Source organism: Sinocyclocheilus grahami, unplaced genomic scaffold (genome assembly GCF_001515645.1).
Source record: "Sinocyclocheilus grahami isolate Dianchi unplaced genomic scaffold, SAMN03320097.WGS_v1.1 scaffold712.1, whole genome shotgun sequence".
Classification (NCBI taxonomy): Eukaryota; Metazoa; Chordata; class Actinopteri; order Cypriniformes; family Cyprinidae; genus Sinocyclocheilus; species Sinocyclocheilus grahami.
The window spans coordinates 573,203-596,631 of record NW_015505891.1 but is presented as its reverse complement, the minus strand read 5'-3'; the positions used below and the strand labels follow the sequence as shown (position 1 = coordinate 596,631).

Genomic DNA, 23,429 nt, shown 5'->3' with positions numbered 1-23,429 from the left:
TGCTATCGTGGATTTTTTTTCTTTTGCTATTGGAGCAAATGGTAAAACAAAAATGAGATTTGTTGTAGTTCCCATTCGCCACTATACTTTAGCTTCTGAGAAGCATGGAAATGTGAAATAGTTCTATACTAGCTGGGCCAAAAAAGCATCTTTCTTCGTTGACGGCCATTCAAAATGATGTGAATAGTCTGTATATCCCCATTATTTAATTATAGGCAATGTTTACCTGTGCCTGTTTTTTCCTGGAAGGCTCTTATAAGCATAAAATGGACATGTTGTTCTCTGCTGATTTTCATGTCAACTCCCAAGGATTTGTGAGCGTTCTTGTGTTGCCATCAGCCAAAAGGCATTTGGGGCTCAAGTGATTGGTCCAAAAAACAAGTAGCCGAACTGAGTGCCCATGAGCAAAGATGTCAGATTTCAAACTGATTTTGAGATTTGAGACGGCAGATTTCAAATGGCATACTTCTGGGAATCTTGTGCCAGCCGAGATGAATGGAAATGCTAATGGTTCGCTTTCTCGTATTTTTGGACAATTATTCTGGCTCACTTCACAGACAGAGAGCAAGACAGGCGGACAGGGACAACAAAGTCAAGAGTAGCTTTTAGAGAAGCGAATACACTAAGGGATTATGGTACAAAAAGTACAAGATGTAACTGGGAAAATTATGGAAGAGGAAGTGATTGAGAGAGCAATGATGGACGTGCCTGCTTTTTCTAGTCATTTCCAGAGGCGCTTGGACTGTTGCTGGGGGCAACCTCTGTTCGGTCACCTTACGGCAGGGAGGAAGCATTGTGTGAGCAAAGGTTTCTATTAATAGGAGCAGCGGGAGAGAGGACAAGAGCGTATGAGCGTGTGAGTGTGTGTGTGAGTGAGCGAGCGCAAGGTACACGAGGAGGAGGAAGCAGATTGTGAGAATGAGACAGTTACTAGAGAGAGCTGGAGAGAGGGATGCAGGGAGAGCGTAGCGGAGGAGGGAGCGATGGCGTGATTACGCTGTGTGTGGCGTCAGAGCGATAAGAATAGAGCCAGTGCGTGCAGGGCTGCTGAGACATCGCTTTTAATACCCACAGCTACTATCTCGCTCCCTGAACAATGTGTGTGTGTGAGTGTGTGTGTGTGTGTGGAGGTGGAGGTATACGCACAGAAAAAAATTAATATAGAAATGCCCCGTGATGAAAGATTATGACTTGTACTTTTATATTTGGAAGCAAAAAACGTTCTCAACTTTTAAAGGCAGAGCAGAGATATATAAATGTTCCTAAGAGGGAAAACGGTAGAGAAGGAAGTACAACTCATGCTGTATGAATAAAAAAAATAATAATAAAAAATGCAATTAGGCTCCTTGTTACAAAGATGACCATAATAATGATCCCCTGGTTTAAATGCATTAACAGTCCTGCTCGACTTCTAAAAGCATATGAAAGCAGATATGACTGTTCAAAATCTATGACTGTATAATGCCTCACCAATAATTAGAGCAATCAATGACTACATGATATTTTGATTAATCACATATCAATATTTGCTGGCACAAAATCACACTAAATTAACATTAAAATGGACAGCTTTGCTAATGAAATGGGTAAATGTGCTGTAATTCTTTTGAAATATAGATTCAAATGCATTGTTCTTTTCATCATTTACCTTTATTTCAAATCCGTATGACTTTCTTTTTTCTGTGGAACATTAAAAAAGATATTTAGAAGAATGTCCGAACTTCTCTTTTCCTTACAATGAAAGTGAATGGTGATCACGACTGTCCCTGGTCTCCATTCACTTTCATTAAAACAGCAGCTTGGGCATCCTGCTAAATATCTTCTTTTGTGTTCCACAGAAGAAATGAAGTCATATGGCTTTGGAATGATATGGGAGTGAGTAAATGATGACAGAATGTTCATTTACAAGTAAAATATTCCTATTAAAATATCTCAGATGTTTTGCTTATTATGAATGCAAATACACACACACATTGTGTTAGGGTGGGGCGAGGGGGATGAAATGCGAAAGCCTGTTTTGTATCCTCCCTACATGGTCATAGACCCCAACTGATGGAGCGGTGAGTGGGTGGATGCAACTGTAGGGCAAAGGTCCGCCAATCACAAATGAGATAGAAGAGGGGGAGATGTAGGAGACATAGGCCCAGGTGGATGACGTCAGAGTAGTCTTGGCCTAGCAGGTCTGTCCCGCTGAGGTGTCGGGTCTGGACAGGCTCACACAGCCAACAGCTTGAGCAGCCACTGCACAAAGACCAGAGAAATGATTCAGGGAATGTGCTGTGCACATTATTAATAAATATACGCTTATATTATACATACATGGTATAGATATATGTAACCAAAAATCTAAATTCCATCATCATTTACTCGCACTTAGGTTGATCCAAAAATGAGTGACTTTCTTTCTTCTGTGGAACATAAAAGATATTTTGAAAAATGTTGCTAATCAAACGGTTTTGGTGAGCACTTACTTCCATGTACAAATTACATTACATCATTTTCTCACCAATGGATCCTCTGCAGTGAATGGGTGCCGTCCAAACAGCTGATAAAAGCATCACAATAATCTACACTACTCTAGTTTATGTGAATTAATGTGAAGTAAAAAAGCTGTGTGTTTCTAAGAAACAAATTCATCATTCAGGCATTTTAACTTTAAACCATCACTTGGTTATGGCCAAAATCCATAGTAACACTTTCTCCAGTTAAAATCCCCACGCTCCTGTTGTTCTCTCACATCAAACTCTACCAATATATTTGTTTAAAACCGTTTCGGTCTGTTTTCACTAATAAATGGTGCTCGACTTGTGCATATTTCTCTCCTGATTCAGTTAAAACAACGCTTTTTTTTTTTAACTGGAGGAAACAATATTATGGATGGTGGTGGTCTCATATTTTAGCAGGAAGCAATAGTTTGAAGTTAAACATTTCTTAATAATGTATTTATTTATTACAAACACTTCAAGCTATTCACTTACAAGCTATTAGCTTTATAAGACATTCATCGATGGACTGGAATCGTGTGGATTACTTGTGAATTATTGTGATGCTTTTATCAGCTGTTTGAACTCTCATTCTGACGGCACCCATTCACTGCAGAGGATCCATTGGTGAGCAAGTGATACAATGCTAAATTTCTCCAAATCTGTTCCAATAAAGAAACAAACTCATCTACATCTTGGATGGCCTGAGGGTAGGTAAACTTTCAGCAAATTTTCATTTTTGAGTGAACTAATCCTTTAAGCTTTTAAATTCTGTGTGTTCTTTTCCTCACAATGGCTTAATTCATCATAACATGGGTTCAACAAGATGCTCAGAGATTCTAGGCCTGGACCTCCCACAGGATGGATCCATGGGGGGGGGGGGGGGAGGAACGTGAGTGCTGCAGAGGAGTGTATAGACTGTAACTTTCCCTTTGTATATTAACACAGGGTGTGGTGTTTGTGTACATATGTGATCACCTGCAGCATTCAGAGCCAAACTGAGTTCGAACGGACTCATAGTTCCTGATGAATCCTCATCAAACTGGAAAAAGACAGACTGCGGAGGAAAAGAATTATGAATTGTAATATCAAGCAGTAGTTTCTTCATGTTTTCTTGAAAGGAAGCCAGTGTTTGCGATTCAGTTCTGATATGACACTGGCACAGAGCACTGAGGCAAATGAGTTCATAAACAGGATAAACAACAACAGCAACAACATTTCAAGGTCTTTTGGTCTGTGCAAGACGAGCTCTATGTAGCCTAACACAACCTGATAATTGCGCTCCAACTTGCCTCAACACACCTGACTGGAAGTTTCTATGCCTAGTAAGAGCTTGATTAGCTGGTTCAGGTGTGTTTAAATAGGGTTGGAGCTAAACTCCTCCAGGACTGAGTTTGGACAGCCCTGGTCTACAAGAAACTCTGACCCCTTCATCTGCATGTCACAGAAGAAATGGACTCCTTAGACCAGGCAATGTTTTTCCAGTCTTCTACTGACAGGCTTTGGTGAGTTTGTGCCCACTGTAACCTCAGTGTCCTATTTTTGGCTGACAGGAGTGGAACCCGTGGTCTGCTGCATCTGTAGCACATCCACTGCCACATCTGACATGCTGTGTGTTTAGAGGGGCTCTTCTGCACAGTGCAGCTGTAATGCCTGGTTATTTCAGTTACTGCCGCCTTCCCATACATTTGAACCTGTCTGGTCATTCTCCTCTGACCTCTCTGAATAACAAGGCATTTTTGTCCACAGCACTGCCACTCACTGGATGTTTTTGTGTGTGTATGTTTTTTTACACCATTCTCTGCAGATTCTACAGACTGTTGTGCACAAAAATCCCAGAAGATCAGCAGATTCTGAGAAATTAAAACCATTCTGTCTTGCACTAAATATCATTTTATGGTCAAAGTCACTTAGATCATATTTCTTCCTCATTCCAACTTCTGCGTTTATGCATTGAATTGCTGCTGCATGATTGGCTGTTTGGATATTAAACAGGTGTAGCTAATAACATGACCATTGAGTGTTTATATATATATATATATATATTATAAAGGAACACGCACTACCCTTCAAAAGTTTGGGAAGTTTGGGATTTTTACATTTTTTTTTTTTTTAAAGAAGCCTCTTATGCTCACTAAGGCCACAATTATTTTATTTTGAAAAAAAGTAATACTGTGAAACATTACTGCAATTTAAAAGACCGGTTTTCTATTTAAATATATTTTAAAATGTCATTTACACCTGTGACAGCAAAGCTGAATTTTCGGTAGCCACCATTACTTTAGTTTTCAGTATCGCATGATCCTTCAGAAATCATTCTAATATGCAGATTTGGTAGTCAAGAAACATTTATTAATATTAGTACTTTTTATTATTATTTCTTATTATTATCAATGTTAAAAACAACTGTGCTGCTTAATATTTTTGTGGAAACTGTAATAATTTTTTTTTTCAGATTTCTTTGATGTATAGAAAGTTCAAATGAACAGCATTTATTTGAAATATAAATCTTTAGTAACCGAACTTTCTCTACTGTCACTTTTGATCAGTTTAACGCATCCTTGCTGAACAAAAGCATTACTTTCTTTGAAACCAAACCTCTGAAGTAGTGTATGCTGCATTTCAAATTAGGAATCATTCCAGAAACAAATTTGTCCAGATGCTGAATAAATTAAACGACTATAACATTTTGTCTGTATGCGTTTTGTGAACTGTTGATGAAGAATGGAAGTACTTTGTTATTCTTCTAGTACATATAGAGGCTAATGAATCAGAAGTCTCGGACATTCACACAAAATAGCTTACTTCAGCGTTGCTAAATAAGGATAGTGTTGCAAAATGGATAGGAAGAACTCTCTGGTCACGGACTTACCAAAGAGCACCTGCAGTCTGGCAACACAAGACACAAAGCCGCAGAAAGGCAGGTATTGTTCACCAGCGCCAAACCTCTCCCACAACAACTGTACCACAACATTGTCACACTCCACACCTGAGGGCAGAAACAGACACAGAAGGAGGGGGAGGGAACGTGAGTGCTGCAGAGGAGTGTAGAGACTCTAACTTTCCCTTTGTATATTAACACAGTGGTGTTTGCGTATGTATGTGATCACCTGCAGCATTCAGAGCCAAACTGAGTTCAAATGGACTCATGGTTCCTGATGAATCCTCATCAAACTGGAAAAAGATAGACTGCGGGGGAAAATAATCATGAATTGTAATATCAAGCAATAATTTCTCCATGCTTTCTTGAAAGGAAGCCAGTGTTTGGGAATTTGCTCCGATACGACACTGGCACAGAGCACTAAGGCAAATGAGTTCATAAACAGGGTAAACAACAACAGCAACAACATTTCAAGGTCTTTTGGTCTGTGCAAGACGAGCTCCATGTAACCTAACACAACCTGATAATTGTCACAGCTCAGTGTCCTCACTGCTCTTTCTAACACTGTGCCAAAGCTGAGAGTGACCTTTTCACGTACGAGAACTAAGATACCTGCAGATTGCGTAGGGAGGTGAGCAGCTTCTCTGCTTGAGCTCTGTTCAGACGGCCTCTGCCACCAGTCTACACACAGCCGTTAAGAATATCAACCAAGAATGGAAGAATAATATACATGTATTTTTTTCCTTCAAGTGAAAGCCCTTCGGAAGCAACAGAAGATACTTGCATGTTTCCCGGAAGACAAATTAAGTACAATTTACCTTGATCTTCAAATTCAAAAAGTTTTCGATATGACACTGGCACAGAGCACTGAGGCAAATGAGTTCATAAACAGGATAAACAACAACAGCAACAACATTTCAAGGTCTTTTGGTCTGTGCAAGACGAGCTCTATGTAGCCTAACACAACCTGATAATTGCCACAGCTCAGTGTCCTCACTGCTCTTTCTAACACTGTGCCAAAGCTGAGAGTGACCTTTTCACGCACGAGAACTAAGATACCTGCAGATTGCGTAGGGAGGTGAGCAGCTTCTCTGCTTGAGCTCTGTTCAGACGGCCTCTGCCACCAGTCTACACACAGCCGTTAAGAATATCAACCAAGAATGGAAGAATAATATACATGTATTTTTTTCCTTCAAGTGAAAGCCCTTCGGAAGCAACATAAGACACTTGCATGTTTCCCGGAAGACAAATTAAGTACAATTTACCTTGATCTTCAAATTCAAAAAGTTTTCACCCCATGGCTCTTAATGCATCGTGTTTCCTTCTGGAGCATAAGTGAATGTTTGAACCTTATTTAATAATTGTGTTTGAGTCCCTCAATTGCCCTCAGTGTGAAAAGATGAATCTCAAAATCATACAGTCACTGCTGGAAAGAGTTCTAATATGCAAAAGATGCTGGAAAACTGAAGAATGTGCATGAGCTGGAGGATTTTTCTGAAGAACAGTGCTCAGTTTAACTGTTCAGAACAAACAAGGGACTCATGAACAACCATCACAAAACAAAAAAACAGTCGTGGATCATCCAGGTAACCACACGCAGTATTAAGAATCAAGGGTTCTCAAACTTTTGAATGTGGTTATTTTTCTTGTGGACTAAATGTAAACATCTTTTATGTAAAATATCTTACTCAGGACAGTACTAAATAAAAAATAACATGGATTTTGTATGATCTCTCTTATTTTGTTAAAATTATTCACATTTTCACAGATTCTGCAAGGGGTTTCCAAAGTTTTGCATGCCACTGTATATATATATATATATATATATATTTATTCACTACTTCACTTTCACAGACCTTTACATTAACTGTTCCCTCCTGGTGGAATGGCCTGCCCAACTCAATCTGAGCAGATCAGTCCTTAGCCATCTTCAAGAAATGGCTAAAAACACATCTCTTCCATCTTCATTTGGCCCTCTAACTCTAGAACTCTTTATTCTAATTCTATTCTTACTACTTGTCTTCTTTAAAAAAAAGAAAGAGAGAGAGAGCCTCTGACACTAGCATTCTCTATTCTTTTTCTATTCTTTTGACTTGTTTTATTTTTATAAAAAATACCTTCTAACACTAGCATTCTCTATTCTATCTACTTGTTTTTCTTTATATTTATTATTTAAAAAAACCTTGCTATGTGTACTGCGTTAGGCTAACCGAGACTTGTCACAGCACTTGCATATTATTGCCCTTTTGTTGGTTTTGATTGCTTCTATTGTCCTCATTTGTAAGTCACTTTGGATAAAAGAGTCTGCTAAATGACTAAAATATATATTTATATGAAGAGCTCATTTGCAAAAGCAGATAACTCAGTTTTTAACAATTCTCAAAAATCATGGTTTTTCATTGTGCATACCAATTAATCTCAATGAAACTGCAGATGGGTTATTTTGATTAAGTAAAAAAAAAAAAAAAAAGCCAACTAACACAAAACATCTGTTTTTGCAAATAAACTCTTCATTCATATATATATATATATATAGCTAGCTACAGGGAGAAGGATACATCTTCCCCAAAGATGAGCTGTCTGCAGGTCTCCAGAGGAAGTTCATAGTCTTTTTCCAGCACTAAAACAGAAACAAGTGTGAACCAAAAGCATACGTTTAGCGAGTCATGTATTATGACATGGTGACCCACATGAAATCCAAAATTAGCCAATATTTGGCATGACATTTCAAAATGTCTCATTTTCAACATTTGATATGTTATCTATATTCTATTGTGAATAAAATATAAGTTTATGAGATTTGTAAATTATACCATTCCTTTTTTACTCACAATTTGTACAGTGTCCCAACTTTTTTGGAATTGGGTTTGTAGATGAATGTATAGCAACATGCTGCTGGAATTCATCTCACCGACTTAACTACCTTGTAAGAGAAGCTACATAACACTTCCACCTTGTGGGTATTTGTGGTACAGTAAGTATGTTTGCTTAAATGTTGTACACAATCCCTGTGGTGACAGTTGGTGCTAAATGTGTTCATCCTGACCTGAGTTCACCAGATCCATAAACCGCACAGCATTCACTCTGCTATCCTGGAAAGTAAAAAACATAAAGACACATTTGGAGATGTTTGCTTTCTCATACTAGAATGTGACTGGAAGGGATTGAGATGCTTACTGATCCAGCCTTTTCATCAAACCACTTCTGCACTCTAAACAAATCCTCAGGTAAGACTGGCTTTGACATTACCATCTATGGAACAACAAGCACACACACACACAAACACACATAAAATAAAAATATTATCACACAGACACAGACGGTTGTTCTTCTTTCTCATTTCAGTCGGTAGATGTCTTACCACAGAGTAGTTGTTGATGCAGGGGAAATCCTGGAACCTATAAAGCAGATTTGAAACTTTTATATGGTTAACTGCTGGACAGACATACTGTAAACAGCATTGTGCCAAAATCACAATGCAGAACAGATAGAAATGAGATGTTTTTCATTCTTTGTACCCCTGTATGTTGCCGGTTTTGGTGTAAACACGGAGGAAGAACTCCCCCTGCTGGTTGGGCCTGTAGGTGGAGGCTACGATGACATAACTGCCAGGCTCTAAGTGCACCTTCCGCCACACGCTCCTAATGCTACGGTACTTTCCAGAGCGAGCAACTGGACGGTTGTTGGAGAAGAACTGCTGGTCCAGAGATCCTGGTTTGTCCTGCAGCTAAGGGTAGAGAAGATGTGAAAATGTGTTTGTATGTCTCAAGAAATGTTTTAGATGAGTGTTTAAGATAATGCTGCTAGCTAATATTCATTCAGCTGCTCACCTCAGGGGGAACCTGAAAAAGAGAATGAAGAGGTAAGACAAGAGAGAAAAAAAGGGCTAAATAAATTTGCTATGGAAAAAAACCTTTCAAATATGCATTAAACAAATAAAAAAGCTAAAGTTACAAAGATGAAAATGGAGCTAATTGTTTCTTTGTCCCTCCCACATTAAAATTATTTTTAATTATTAAATAATTTTGATTTAGCCGTCACACAAAACACAACATATGTGACAGTATTTGTATGTGCCTATATATTTTGTATATAGTGTACATACACACACAGTATGTACAGTGTATAGCATTTTTTAAAATGTCTTTATAAGACGTCTCTTATGCTCACAAAGGCTGCATTTATTTAATCCAAAATACAGTAAAAATGGTAATATTGTGAAGTATTATTACAATTTAAAATAGCATATGACACGGTTTTCTATTTCAACATATTTTAAAGTGTAAATGAATCCTATGATGCAAAGCCGACTTTTCCACATGCATTACTCCAGTCTTCATTTTAATTAATTATTATATAAATTTATTAAAAGTATGTCATTTGCATCACTCTATACATCAATAATGATTCATTTAATGACTTGCATCATAAAGTATGAAAATACATTACTATGATACTATAGACATACTGTATTAGAGGCCTGGCCTAAAATGCACCTCTAAGTTTTATATAATATGTAACGGGGTCCTAATCTCTCACCTTGTAGATGTGAAATGCAATGTAGAGAAAGTGGACTTTATCTTTTTGTCTGCGGTATTTCTGGAGAAGCTCCACCAGTACCGTACACTTCTTCTTTTTCTCTCCCTGTTTCTCAGTCTTGCTCATAGGAGCCACCACAACACCTTCTTCATCGTCTTCTCCATCTCCTTCCTCCCCTTCCTCATCCTCTCCATAATCATAGTCATCCACATCTTTCTCAGACAGAATCATTTGGAACTGAGGATTTTTCCAGAAAGATCCTGCAGGATTGAATAAGTAGAATAAGTGATGAGGAAGCATGTTGAGGAAGTAGTTAGATTGTACAAATATTTTTAGAGCAAATAAATAATAGTGAAAATACTTCTACTTTATTACTGTATTCGTTAACAAACATGAAATTACTGGGGTAACGTCGGCTGCCCCCTGCAGAGCACATTGGGACCCAGGTGCCTTGATGTGAGCTCAGTGTCCAGGACGGGGTGGCTGTGTCATCACTCGCCTCCCCCGACATAGAGTCCGGATTCACACTGCACATTTCCACTGTATTAAACAGCCGGCAAAAGTCCTCTATTCCAATCCTAAAAAATATAAATGCTTATGAAGTCCAGATACAGGCAGATTTAAAGGGATAGTTCACCCCAAAATGAAAATTGTGTCACCATTTACTCACCCTCAAGCTGTTCCAAACCTGTACGAGTTTCTCTCTTCTGTTGAGCACAAAAGAAGATATTTTGAAGAATGTAGGTAACCAGTTTACGGGAGCCATGGAAATCAATGGTTATCGTCAACTGTTTGGTTACATTCTTCAAGATATTTTCTTTTGTGTTCAACAGAAAGAAAAAAAAACAACTAAATGATGACAGAATTTTCATTTTTGGGTGAACTATTCCTTTAACAGAATGGCCTATTAAGGAATGCGCTGACTGCAGTTGGAGTTATTATATTAGCAGTGTTATATAATTCTTGGCATTTAATTGATTCCTGTTTGGCGAGTGCTCAACAATAGCGAGAGACAGCGATAGAGATGTGTGTGTGTGTGTGTGAGGAGATCACTCCCATGATAAAATCAATGGTGCTGTCTACACTGGAAGTACCAGTTGCGTCTTCAGTTGATGAGCAGCCTGTTTCTATTTTTAGCATGCTGCAGAGCTACTAAAGCCACTTTATTTATTTTTTTACAATTTATCTGACATGAAATGTTTTCATATACAAATAATAACGTTTCTATGCATGTCCCAAGATAACATTCTGATTGTGTGAGTTATGGAAATGTGTCAGGAAGAATTGTGTACAGTGTACATTTACCTACCAGAATTCACCATCTTCAACTTTGGCCAACTCAAGTCTGGCCTTCTGAGCATTATCTATAAAATCCCAGTCTTGACACCTGCACACACACAAACACAAATGTGCAGTCTTTAGCAGCCCTGAGATGGTAAGAAAATGAGCTGCTGAGGTCTTTCTCACTTGTCACTCCAGGGTCCACAGTACTCAACAAACCCCCAGGGGTTACGCAGCCTCAGCAGTAAGACCTCTTCAGATGCCTTCTGGACCTACACACACACAAACAGAGCATGTGAGAACATATGCGGTGTACATTAGGCTCTCAAGGGTACTAACACGCACAGATGTTTGCCAAAAGCTGTTAAAGTCACTAGTTGGATGACTCATTTACTGTCACCAAAATGTTCAGGTCATATTTCAATCAATTAAATGAAAATAATCTCACAATCCAAAAAAGTTACACTTTATTTTAAAGTGTCCCTGTTTAAGTGCAATTATACATTTAAGTACTGAGTAAGATTAATTAAGAACATGTACTTAGAATTAGAATCAGGAATAGGGTTTGGTTTAGGATTAGTTGCATGTAATTATGTATAATTTACTATATGTGACCCTGGACCACAAAACCAGTCATAAGGGTAAATTTTTCAATATTGAGATTTATACATCTTCTGAAAGCTGAATAAATCAGCTTTCCATTGGTGTATGGTATGGTGTATTGTTAGGATAGGACAATATTTGGCCGAGATACAACTATTTGAAAATATGTAATCTGAGGGTGCAAAAAAATCTAAATATTGAGAAAAACGCCTTTAAAGTTGTTCAAATGAAGTTTTTAGCTATGCATATTACTTTTTAAGTTTTAATACATTTACAATAGGAAATTTACAAAATATCTTCATGGAACACGATCTTTACTTAATATCCTAATGATTTTTGGCATAAAAGAAAAATCAATAATTTTGACCCATACAATGTATTTTTGGCTATTGCTACAAATATACCCCAGCGACTTAAGACTGGTTTTGTGCTCCAGGAACACATATTAAAGAACACTCTAAAATAAAGTAACCCATAAAAAAATTATTCTTTATTATTTTTCTTTGTGTGATTTCTTCAGTGTTTATGTTCTTCAAATCATGAATCATGTGTATGTGTATGTGTGTATTATATTCATACCTTATCTGTATCAGTGATGGCATAGGCATGACCTTTGATAAGACCCTCAGATGTCACAGTGCCAATCTCCTTCACACTCGCAGCCTGCACACAAAACACAACATATGCGTGTTTAATATGTATACAGTCATGCATATTTTATATTGTATGCATCTTTTATGCTCACCAAGGCAACATTTATTTGATCAAAAATACAGTAGAAACAGTAATTTTGTGAAATATTATGACAATTTAACATAACTGTTTTCTGTTATAATAAATTTTAAAGCATAATTTAATTCCGAATTTTCATAAGCCATTACTCCAGTCTTCAGTATCCCATGATACTTTAGAAATCATTCAAATATGCTGGTTATTATTATTTTCAATGTTGATAACAGTTCAGTGGAAACAGTGATGGATAGAAAGTTCAGAAAACAACATTTATGTGAAATAGGAATGTTTTGTCATATAATAAATGCCTTTAATGTCACTTTTGATTAATTTAATGCATCCTTGCTGAATTAAAGTATTAATTTATTTAAAAATAAAAGAGAAAATCTTACTGACCCCAAACATTTAAATGGTAGTGTATGTGTGTGTGTGTGTGTGTGTCACTGTGCCTGTGTGAATATGAGTCTATACTTGTATGAAGCAGCTAAGCAGACTGCTCCTGGCCAGGGAAGCAGTGATGGCTCTCCAGAGCATGCGTGGGGGCCGGGAAGACACGTGGAGGGAGTAGGCAATGCCCCCCGTAAAATCCTCCATTCCTTCTGAGATAATTCCCCCCTTCAGACTGCCATAAGAACCAATCAGCCTTTATGAACAGACAGACACACACACACAAAAATATTACTAATGGGCTTCTATTGACTGGATTGATTCTACATGAATTATTCTACATCTGTAAATTGCATTTGATAATTTATCACAACTGGATGTTTTTTACAAAAATATCAGTCCTTAAATAACACAAAGGAACAATGGCCGTCACTTGAGCGGTGTCACTAATGAACAGTCACACGCCCACACAGTCAAGGACACATATGCTGGAACTGACTTGGCATAAGCTTTCTCCACCAGGGCGCTCCAGAACTCGTTGGTGGTGCGAGAGTAGCTGAAAAGCAGACGGCCCTCTCTCACTGAGTCAGGCAGGTGAGCGAGTGGGTCTTGAGATTTGGCGCGAATGAGGGAGAAAGAAAGAGAAGTGAAACCAGAGGCGCCTTGCTGAGGAGCTGGGGATGGAGCGGCGTTCAGACTTATTCAGGTGTGAGGAGGGGTGTGTTGCCTCACCTTCACACACACACACACACACACACACACACACACACACACACACACACACACACACACACACACACACACACACAGAGAGAGAGAGAGAGAGAGAGAGACAGAACAGGGTTACATTTGCTCTGTTCAAGCATATTTGGGTGTTGATGTACCCAAAAAAGTGGACTGTTTTACTGTTCTGTATCTCAGTTTTGCAACATTTTGACCAGTATATTTCCTCTGTTTTAAAGGGGTCAATGTACTTGATGTACATTGTATGAAAGTATGTAAAAAAAAAATTGAGAGAAAAAAAATTGGGTTTGGTAAGATTTTTTAAAATAATAGTCTTTTGTAATATTATATATATATACAGTGGGTACGGAAAGTATTCAGACCCCCTTACATTTTTCACTCTTTTTTATATTGCAGCCATTCAGATGAATGCGGCCAAGTACAGGGATATCCTGGACGAAAACCTTCTTCAGAGTGCTCAGGACCTCAGACTGGGCTGAAGGTTTACCTTCCAACAAGACAATGACCTTAAGCACACAGCTAAAATAACGAAGGAGTGGCTTCACAACAACTCTGTGACTGTTCTTGAATGGCCCAGCCAGAGCCCTGACTTAAACCCAATTGAGCATCTCTGGAGAGACCTAAAAATGGCTGTCCACCAATGTTTACCATCCAACCTGACAGAACTGGAGAGGCTCTGCAAGGAGGAATGGCAGAGGATTCCCAAATCCAGGTGTGAAAAACTTGTTGCCTCTTTCCCAAAAAGACTCATGGCTGTATTCGATCAAAAGGGTGCTTCTACTAAATACTGAGCAAAGGGTCTGAATACTTAGGACCATGTGATATTTCAGTTTTTCTTTTTTAATAAATCTGCAAAAATGTCAACAATTCTGTGTTTTTCTGTCAATATGGGGTGCTGTGTGTACATTAATGAGGGAAAAAAATTAACTTAAATGATTTTAGCAAATGGCTGCAATATAACAAAGAGTGAAAAATTTAAGGGGGTCTGAATACTTTCCGTACCCACTGTATATATTTTAATAAATCTCTTATGCTCACCAAAGCTGTATTACGTAGATCAAAATATGCAGAAAATATTAACATTCAAATGAATGGTTTTATAATTCAATATATTTAAATATATAATTTATTCTTTTGATGGCATACTGAATTTGCAGCAGCAATTACTCCAGTCTTCAGTGTCACATGATTCTTCAGAAATCATTTTAATATGCTGATTTGGTGCTCAAAACACATTTCTTTTTATTATCATTGTTAAAAACAGCTGTGCTGCTTTATACTTTTGTGGGAACTATGATATATAAAAACAATGTAAGATTGTTTGATGAATAGAAAGTTCAAAAGAACAGCATTTATTTGAAATGGAAATCTTTTGTAACATTAGAAATGTCCACTTTTGATCAAATTACTGCATGCTTGCTGCATAAAAGTGTTAATTTCTTTCAAACTGTATAGTGCCTAAGAGTCATACAGGCACAGCAGCAGAAATGGTGAAAAATAGTCATTATCAAATATTATTAAAGTAATAACTATATGAATGAATTTGAAAGACTTTATGTGATATTAGACAGGCAGGTATGGACCTGTTGGCCTGCAGGTAGCACCATGTGTATGTCCATGTGTCTGTGTCCATGTCCTTGGGCTACAGTAACAAGTCTAGACATTTCAAGAATCGTCCACCAATCAACAGTCCTCTACCTCCTTGTTTTCTCATTTCTCTCCTGTCACTCAGTTTTTGATGTGTCTTCTTTCTTTCCTGTCCTCTCTAACCCTCCTTGATCAGGTCAAGTCATGTTGCACATCTGTTTAGCCTCTGAATGTAATACTATGGCAGGCAGAAGGAAATTATATGAGAATGGCATAATAATTACATAACGCTGAGCAACCTTCCATAAGAGCTAATATGTTTTGATTGTTTAATTAACTGTGGTGTTATCACACAACCTAACCTCAGTGTACAACCACGCACACAACATCACACAAGCCACGAGAGCTGTAGTGGCTTGCTTTAGTGCACGCTTTGTCAAGGTGAACTCTCTGAAACAAATAGAATTGCAGTAATAATTACACCCGCAGTGGTTCATTCACCACTTTGTGCTTCAGAAAAATAAACCCTGAGGAATAGGTGAGTAAAATGTGTAGTTTATTTATCATATATACAATATATTTAGAAAGGGCTCATTATATACAACAGCTTGAGAGATGAGTATGAGAAAGTGAACAGCTTTAATTGCTTTTTGTTTTGTTTTGCTTTAATTTTGTTTTATTTTCTACAAGTTAATGTTGTCAGTAAACCTATCTTAGTCTGAAAATATATCATACCATACTTGTTTTTTTATAATCTAAAAAATCCTATAAAAACTTAATTTTAGCCTAAAGAATTATCGAATGAAGCATTTTTCCTAAAATGGTAGTGAAGTAAAGTGTATACTTCGGGGTAAACTGTGTCAGTACTCATAATTATAGTAAACTTTGCACTCCACCCCAAAAGCAAAAAATATGCACAAGATATTCAAACTATTACTATTGCAAAAAGTATTATGTATATTGAGATTTCACATTTCAAAAAAAGCTTAATTTGAACAGTTTTCATATGCAAATAATGCAAAAATAACAATTTGTGAAAGGTCTATGCATTAAGAAATATTTTTTCCTCATTTTTTCAGCAATATAATTATGTGCATTTTTCTTTCTTTCTTTCCTTCCTTCCTTCCTTCATTCTCTCTCTCTCTCTCATTTCTCTCTGTCTTGAGGATAACCTAAAGTGAAATTTCACCCAAAAAGATAGATTTTTTTTGGTCCATAATTTTTTAGTCAGTATTTATTTATCAATATTTATCAAAACATTTTCTTTCCTGTTTCGCAAAATAGTCATAAATGTCATATAGGTTTGGAACAACATGAGGGAATGTAAATAATAAAAGAATCTTTGGGTGAACATGGCATATCTTTTTTGCTGCGGCGCCCGGGGAGCAGTTAGGGGTTCAGTGCCTTGCTCAAGGGCACCTCAGTCGTGGTATTGAAGGTGGGAGAGAGAGCGCTGTACAGTCACTCCCCCCACCTACAACCTTTGGGTTACGAGTCCAACTCTCTAACCATTAATAAACCCTGAGGAATAGGTGAGTAAAATGTGTAGTTTATTTATCATATATACAATATATTTAGAAAGGGCTCATTATATACAACAGCTTGAGAGATGAGTATGAGAAAGTGAACAGCTTTAATTGCTTTTTGTTTTGTTTTGCTTTAATTTTGTTTTATTTTCTACAAGTTAATGTTGTCAGTAAACCTATCTTAGTCTGAAAATATATCATACCATACTTGTTTTTTTATAATCTAAAAAATCCTATAAAAACTTAATTTTAGCCTAAAGAATTATCGAATGAAGCATTTTTCCTAAAATGGTAGTGAAGTAAAGTGTATACTTCGGGGTAAACTGTGTCAGTACTCATAATTATAGTAAACTTTGCACTCCACCCCAAAAGCAAAAAATATGCACAAGATATTCAAACTATTACTATTGCAAAAAGTATTATGTATATTGAGATTTCACATTTCAAAAAAAGCTTAATTTGAACCGTTTTCATATGCAAATAATGCAAAAATAACAATTTGTGAAAGGTCTATGCATTAAGAAATATTTTTTCCTCATTTTTTTCAGCAATATAATTATGTGCATTTTTCTTTCTTTCTTTCCTTCCTTCCTTCCTTCATTCTCTCTCTCTCTCATTTCTCTCTGTCTTGAGGATAACCTAAAGTGAAATTTCACCCAAAAAGATAGATTTTTTTTGGTCCATAATTTTTTAGTCAGTATTTATTTATCAATATTTATCAAAACATTTTCTTTCCTGTTTCGCAAAATAGTCATAAATGTCATATAGGTTTGGAACAACATGAGGGAATGTAAATAATAAAAGAATCTTTGGGTGAACATGGCATATCTTTTTTGCTGCGGCGCCCGGGGAGCAGTTAGGGGTTCAGTGCCTTGCTCAAGGGCACCTCAGTCGTGGTATTGAAGGTGGGAGAGAGAGCGCTGTACAGTCACTCCCCCCACCTACAACCTTTGGGTTACGAGTCCAACTCTCTAACCATTAGGCCACGACTTCCCCAGACATCTTACCCCATTTTGCTGCTGTATTTAGCGGAAAAGGGAACTTATTTAAAAAGATAGCTCATTCAGTAATGCCCCTCATTTTATGAACACAAATTGTCTCCCCCCCCCCCCCAGGATTAGATGAACAAACTACCCCCACCTTCACTTCTTCCAGTAAATCAGTTCACTTCCATGTTGTCTTGAGCCTCACAGTGGGCCTCTTTTTTTCAGGCTATAAACACAGCGTTCTTTTTTTAAGTGTATCTCTCTGGAGGTTCCTGCTACATAACAAGGCTGACAGGATTCATGAGGGGTGGACAAAATAAAGACTATTCTGGTCTCTCTGTGTTTTTTTTCTTATCAGTAATTGTGGAAAATGTGTAGGCAAGCACTGAAACATGAGAGTTTGCAACTCCAGGATCATTTTAAGAGGTGTGGTCATTCCAAACTTTGGATTTAATTGACCAGCATGATTCTAATCAGATCATTAGTGGACCAAGTGAATAGTACCTAGAGGGTAAAAGCTGATTTTGAAGGGGTCTGCAACAAATATACAACATGGGAACAAACAGAAACGCAATGTTCCTTCTCTGTGAATGAAAAACAGACAATTGAATTATGATAACTTCTGCCCAGGTGGTGCGTGTTTAAAGGGGGAGGGGCCTGCAGATGTACATGTCATAGGGACAAAAGGAAGATGACAGGAGCTGTTTCTGGAATGAGCCTCAGCTGTTAGGGATGGTAAGGTCAAAGAAAGACGACTGATTCTAATTACCATTCCCTTGGACGTACTACATCGCCAGCTAGAAGTAAATCCAGACGCATAATTACACAGAAGACATTCAAACGAGGATATAAACTCTGGACAGATTCGAATCGCTCACAGACCCCCACTTGGACTATAAAAATGGACCCCTTTATGTAAGATTTATGGGGTTTTTCACACTTTCCCTATACCCATTTTATTTACTAATCTCAGTTTAATTTGATTAAACAGCAATTGTGGATGAAAAAATGACATATTTTATTATTTCTAAAGAATAAGCCCATAAATTCAGAAGTGTCTCATAATTGTTGTTTTTAATCTAGGTTTCCTGTTCCCCCTTACCCTAAAACGAAAGATGCCAGCGTAGGATTCACTCAGGCTTTGTCCAGATGGAACCACTTTCACAAACAGAGTCGGGTGCATGGTGAGACAGGACAGTGCCGCCAGCAGCCAGCAATTACCTGCAGCAGGACACGACAACAGGCTCTGTTAAACAACACATCAATTCCATCAATATTCTTGACATATGTCCACAGCCTCAAACACAATGTGGAAATTCAGGCTTTGAAGAAGCAGGAGACACGCAGTCTGTCTCACGCACAGTGACATTCCTCTGTAACAGGTAACAGCTGTCCGTTTGCCCCGTGTGGGGAAAACAGAAATGGATTCGGCGTGACAACACTTCATAAAAAACATACTTAACACGGCAGCTCCCATAGGAATGACACCAAACAGAGCTCTACAATGGAGTACGTCCAATTAATCTTCAGACCGCAAGAAAAAGGGCTGGATACGTTAATGTGGAAAGTCACTTGAAAACAAATAATTAAAATTTCTGCTTGAAGTGCAAAGAATAAGGCATTTTTTTGGGTAGATTTCCATTCAAATGAGATTATTTACATTCGTTTTTTATTCTAGTGATGCATTGCGATGTTCATATATTATTTAGAGAGGCCATCCAAATCCTAAGCGGCAAATGCACACTTCATGATTTAAATTAAGAAAAAATAAATTAATTAAATTAATGCATTTAGCAGACGTTTTTATCCAAAGCGACTTACAGTGCATTCAGGCTATACATTTTTTTTACCAGTATGTAATTATATGTATTTAAGCAAAGCATTTGCCTGCTTTGATGCAAGAGGCCCAAAGTTCTTTGCATATGTGTTTCACCAACACAAGAAAACTCAGAAAAGTCAGAAATGTTGGATTTCGCAATAAATGATAGCCAGATGTTGCCGTGACAACGATATTGTTTGGTATTTCAACTCAAGTGTCTAGGGATACCCCTTAAATGGTATTGTATCCTTGGGGGATACAAAAAGGGAGTCAGCCCTTTCCAGAAAATTAACGATAAATTACTATTTAAAGATCATGTGTGAACAGGACCTTTTGAGAAATACTGGTAAATCCATTCTGGCAGTTTGCTGGAATGAGAAGTTGTGGTAAATTACTGTTTTGATGCTTTATGTGAACAAACACAAGACTGCTGGTATGAGCATGTACGAGGTTTGGACACATTGATGTAACAAGTCTGAATTAGGCCAGTCATAAAGTTCTCTAATGTGTCAGTTTGCAAAAAAAAAATGGAAAAGCAGCAGAGTGGAATGCAAAAGCTTAAAAACTTGAGATGCATGCAGGGTTCTGTGTGACGAAGAACATGTTTGTGTGTGTGTGTGTTTCAGTGTTCCCTGTTTTCTGTGTGTGTTTTGTGTTTCACTTTTGACTAACAGTATGCTTCCAAACAAATGTGACCTCTGGAGGGTGCAACCTTCGAAATATAAGACACAGCAATTAAATTAAAATTAAAGCGCTTTTGTGCAGATGAAGAGGACAGTGCAGCATTTAAAGGTCATTTCCAATTATTGGCATCACAGAGTTTATCGGTATTTTGGAGTTAATGGCATCTTAACAGTAATAGAAGCCATTTTTTACATTTACAATGGTTAATGTGGGAAAGTGGCTAATGAGTGAGTTAGCCTAATTTCTAAGAAAATCAATTTTGCAATGCAAAATGCTTTTGATAAAGATGCAAATGTGCATTTATTTTACTTACTTACTTGGGAAATACAAACTGTAAATTAATAAACTGAAAATGAAAGCAATATTTTTTTTAAAGGGGTCCTATTATGCTTTTTCATTTTTTTACCTTTAGTTAGTCTGTAATGTTGCTGTTTGAGCATAAAAAAAGATCTGCAAAGTTACAAAGCTCAAAGTCCAATTCAGAAGGAGATATTTTATTTAACAGAAATCACTTTTCAAAAACTACAACGAACGACTTGTTTGGACTACAACGCATATTTTCCGGGATTTGTGATATCACAAATATCGACGAATGGGACGAGACCTGGTTGAGCTGCACTAGAGAAGACAACGAGTGTTATCACTATATCAGAGACACGCTAGCTTACCCAAGACAGACAAACTTAGAGTGATTATAATCATCCGGGTTTAAATCACGCTCAAATTGATTTGATTTTGACGCAATATTTACACTGAAGCTCGCAGGCGGCTATGGTAAGGGGCGTGACATTTCCTGACCAGGCGCCGAGTGCTGCCAATCACAACACACACTGGCCCAGCTAACCAATCACAGCACATTTTGTGTTTCAGAAGGCGGGCCTTCATTTGATTCAGGAACTTTTCGAGCAGTTCATGCCAGACTGGGGAGAGAGGTGCTGTAATAATGTAAAATATGTGAAAAATAATGTGTTTTTCCAACAACCTAGTATGAGAGCCTGTTCTAGTACACCCCCAAAACAAAATCAAGACTTTGGAAAAGAGCATAATCTTAATGTTTTTGAGGTATTTGATAATAGTCATGAATTATTTATTTTATCATACTGCACTTTTTAGGGTTTATTTTGATTCTGAAGGGTACTGGTTTTACTATGGCACATGCATCAAAATGCATGGTAAATAAAACACTAAACTCATTAAGCAATATATATTTTTAACAGATTTAAATTTATGTCTGTAACAAAGACTTTCACATCATATTAACTTATTAATGTAAATTATGATTTCACTTGATATACTGTATACCTTGTTGATATGAGTTGAAAAGGCACATATTTCTGGTCAGGTGTTGATAAAGGGGTACTTGACCCTTTCTCATGAGACTTTGGGGGTACGTAAGACAAAAAAGGTTGGGAAACGCCAAACTATAGAATACAGCTGAGCATGTAAATGTTGAATATCTCGCCAACACTGACACATCAACAAAAACACTTTCCATCAACACCAAATCAACGCCATATGTAGAGAGGGAGAGAAGGCAAAACAATAAAGCAATACCCGCTGTGCACAATAATTGTTATTCTTTAGGTGGGTGGAAATGGGGGGCGGGAGGGGTGTACAGATGATGCCAATACGACCTCTCGCTCCCTCCTTCTTCCCTCTGCTTTCATCCCTCCCTGTCTCTAGTACATTTGTCATGTTTTTGATGTGAGTGGCCTGCGGCGGCTCCATGTTGCATCTCTCAGCAGAGACTCTGCAGGAGGCTTTAAAATCAGCGCAGTGTCTCGAGGCTACAGGGGCAGAATTGGGATAGTACATTAAGCATGATGAGAAAGATCTGGGTGGAAGAGGATGGGGGGGAGGGCATCTGCATGATAAGGAGAGGAAGAGTGGGAGCGTTGCCAAAGACGGGTATTTCACTGATAGCGCTCATGCCTTGAGGGTGCTTTCGGGTGATTTGGTTTCTGAGAAGTGCAGTAAGGCGTTATCCCATTATCCTGGCATAAAATATGAACAACTGTGCGCTAACACAAGCGTACACTCACCCAGCTGGCCCTGGCAGATATCGGTGGTGCCCATGGTGCCCTCAACAAAGACAGCATTACTTGTGATTTCCTGAAGAGGGGGAGAGGTGGGGAAGAAAGATGGGTGTGAGCCAAAAACAATTTGCAAGTACATGGGATGGGCTGATGAGGACATCTGAAAACACATGCATGTGTACAAGAAATATACAGGTACAAGGTCTGTCTGTCTTAAAGTGATAATCCACCCTAAAATTAAAAATCATTTTCTCGCCCTCTTGCCATTTCAAACCTGTATGACTTTTTTTCTTCTGTGGAACACAAAAGACGATATTTTGAAGAATATCTAAACAGCTTCGGTTCCCTTTGACTTCCATTGAATTTTCTGTCCATACAATTGAAGTCAACGAGAACCAGTACTGTTTAGCTGACAACATTCTTCAAAATATCTTCTTTTGTGTTCAGCAGAAGAAAAAAATGCATACAGGTTGGTGGGTGCGTAAATGATGACAGAATTTTCATTTTTGGGTGGACAATCCCTTTATATCTTCTCACTGCACACTTGGGTATTTTTTTTTATTAATTCCAAACATCTAAGTTATTGACCAACTTCACCTTGAGAAATGCCCCAATTTTTTCAGCCTTTTTGCTTTAATGTTTAATGGCTGATGAATGCTATTATACATTTTTATCAATTAAATTAGCTGTAAATTCAGTGTATATAAATAATCTAAACCTGTAACATATATTTCTGGGGGGGGGGGGAAATTATCTGAAATAAAATTATGCTAATGACAAAACAGACTATTCTCAAAGTAGTTACATACTTTAGTTATATATAAAGTTACCTTTGGGCGCAGCCACTTCACTGCCTTTTTAGGATCAGGATCCACAGGAATACCGAGGGAGCTTTGGTTCGCTGCAAACACCGTGTCTGAGAACAGAACTGCAGAGCTGAGGCACTTCTGCAGCAGGACGTCAGAGTCTTGATCTTTGAACTTAACCGGATTGTCAAAAGAACCTAACTCAGACATCTCTACAGATCAGTAAGGAGGATCCAGGAGGATCAGATGTGGTAGTACTGTCACAGCCTGTGCGGAAGCTTTTGAGCTTTAGAAAAGTTTGGAGCAGCAGCACATCCCACCCTATTCCCACCCTC

At 37.8% G+C, this 23,429-nt stretch overlaps 1 protein-coding gene across 1 annotated transcript; it reads right to left on the bottom strand.

The window, feature by feature from the left end:
• Positions 1-1,728: 1,728 nt before the first annotated feature.
• Positions 1,729-23,385, bottom strand: LOC107560139 (calpain-1 catalytic subunit-like). The gene is made up of 20 exons (XM_016244223.1): positions 23,119-23,385; positions 22,295-22,364; positions 18,852-18,970; positions 13,406-13,479; positions 12,991-13,162; positions 12,367-12,450; positions 11,371-11,456; positions 11,213-11,290; positions 10,306-10,481; positions 9,904-10,163; positions 9,195-9,206; positions 8,883-9,091; positions 8,726-8,762; positions 8,542-8,616; positions 8,411-8,456; positions 7,923-7,984; positions 6,424-6,492; positions 5,594-5,672; positions 5,356-5,472; positions 1,729-2,241 (listed from the first exon to the last, which is right to left on the bottom strand). The coding sequence occupies exons 1-20, from the start codon at positions 23,302-23,304 to the stop codon at positions 2,174-2,176; spliced, it is 2,079 nt and encodes a 692-aa protein (XP_016099709.1). The 5' UTR covers positions 23,305-23,385; the 3' UTR covers positions 1,729-2,173.
• Positions 23,386-23,429: the final 44 nt, after the last annotated feature.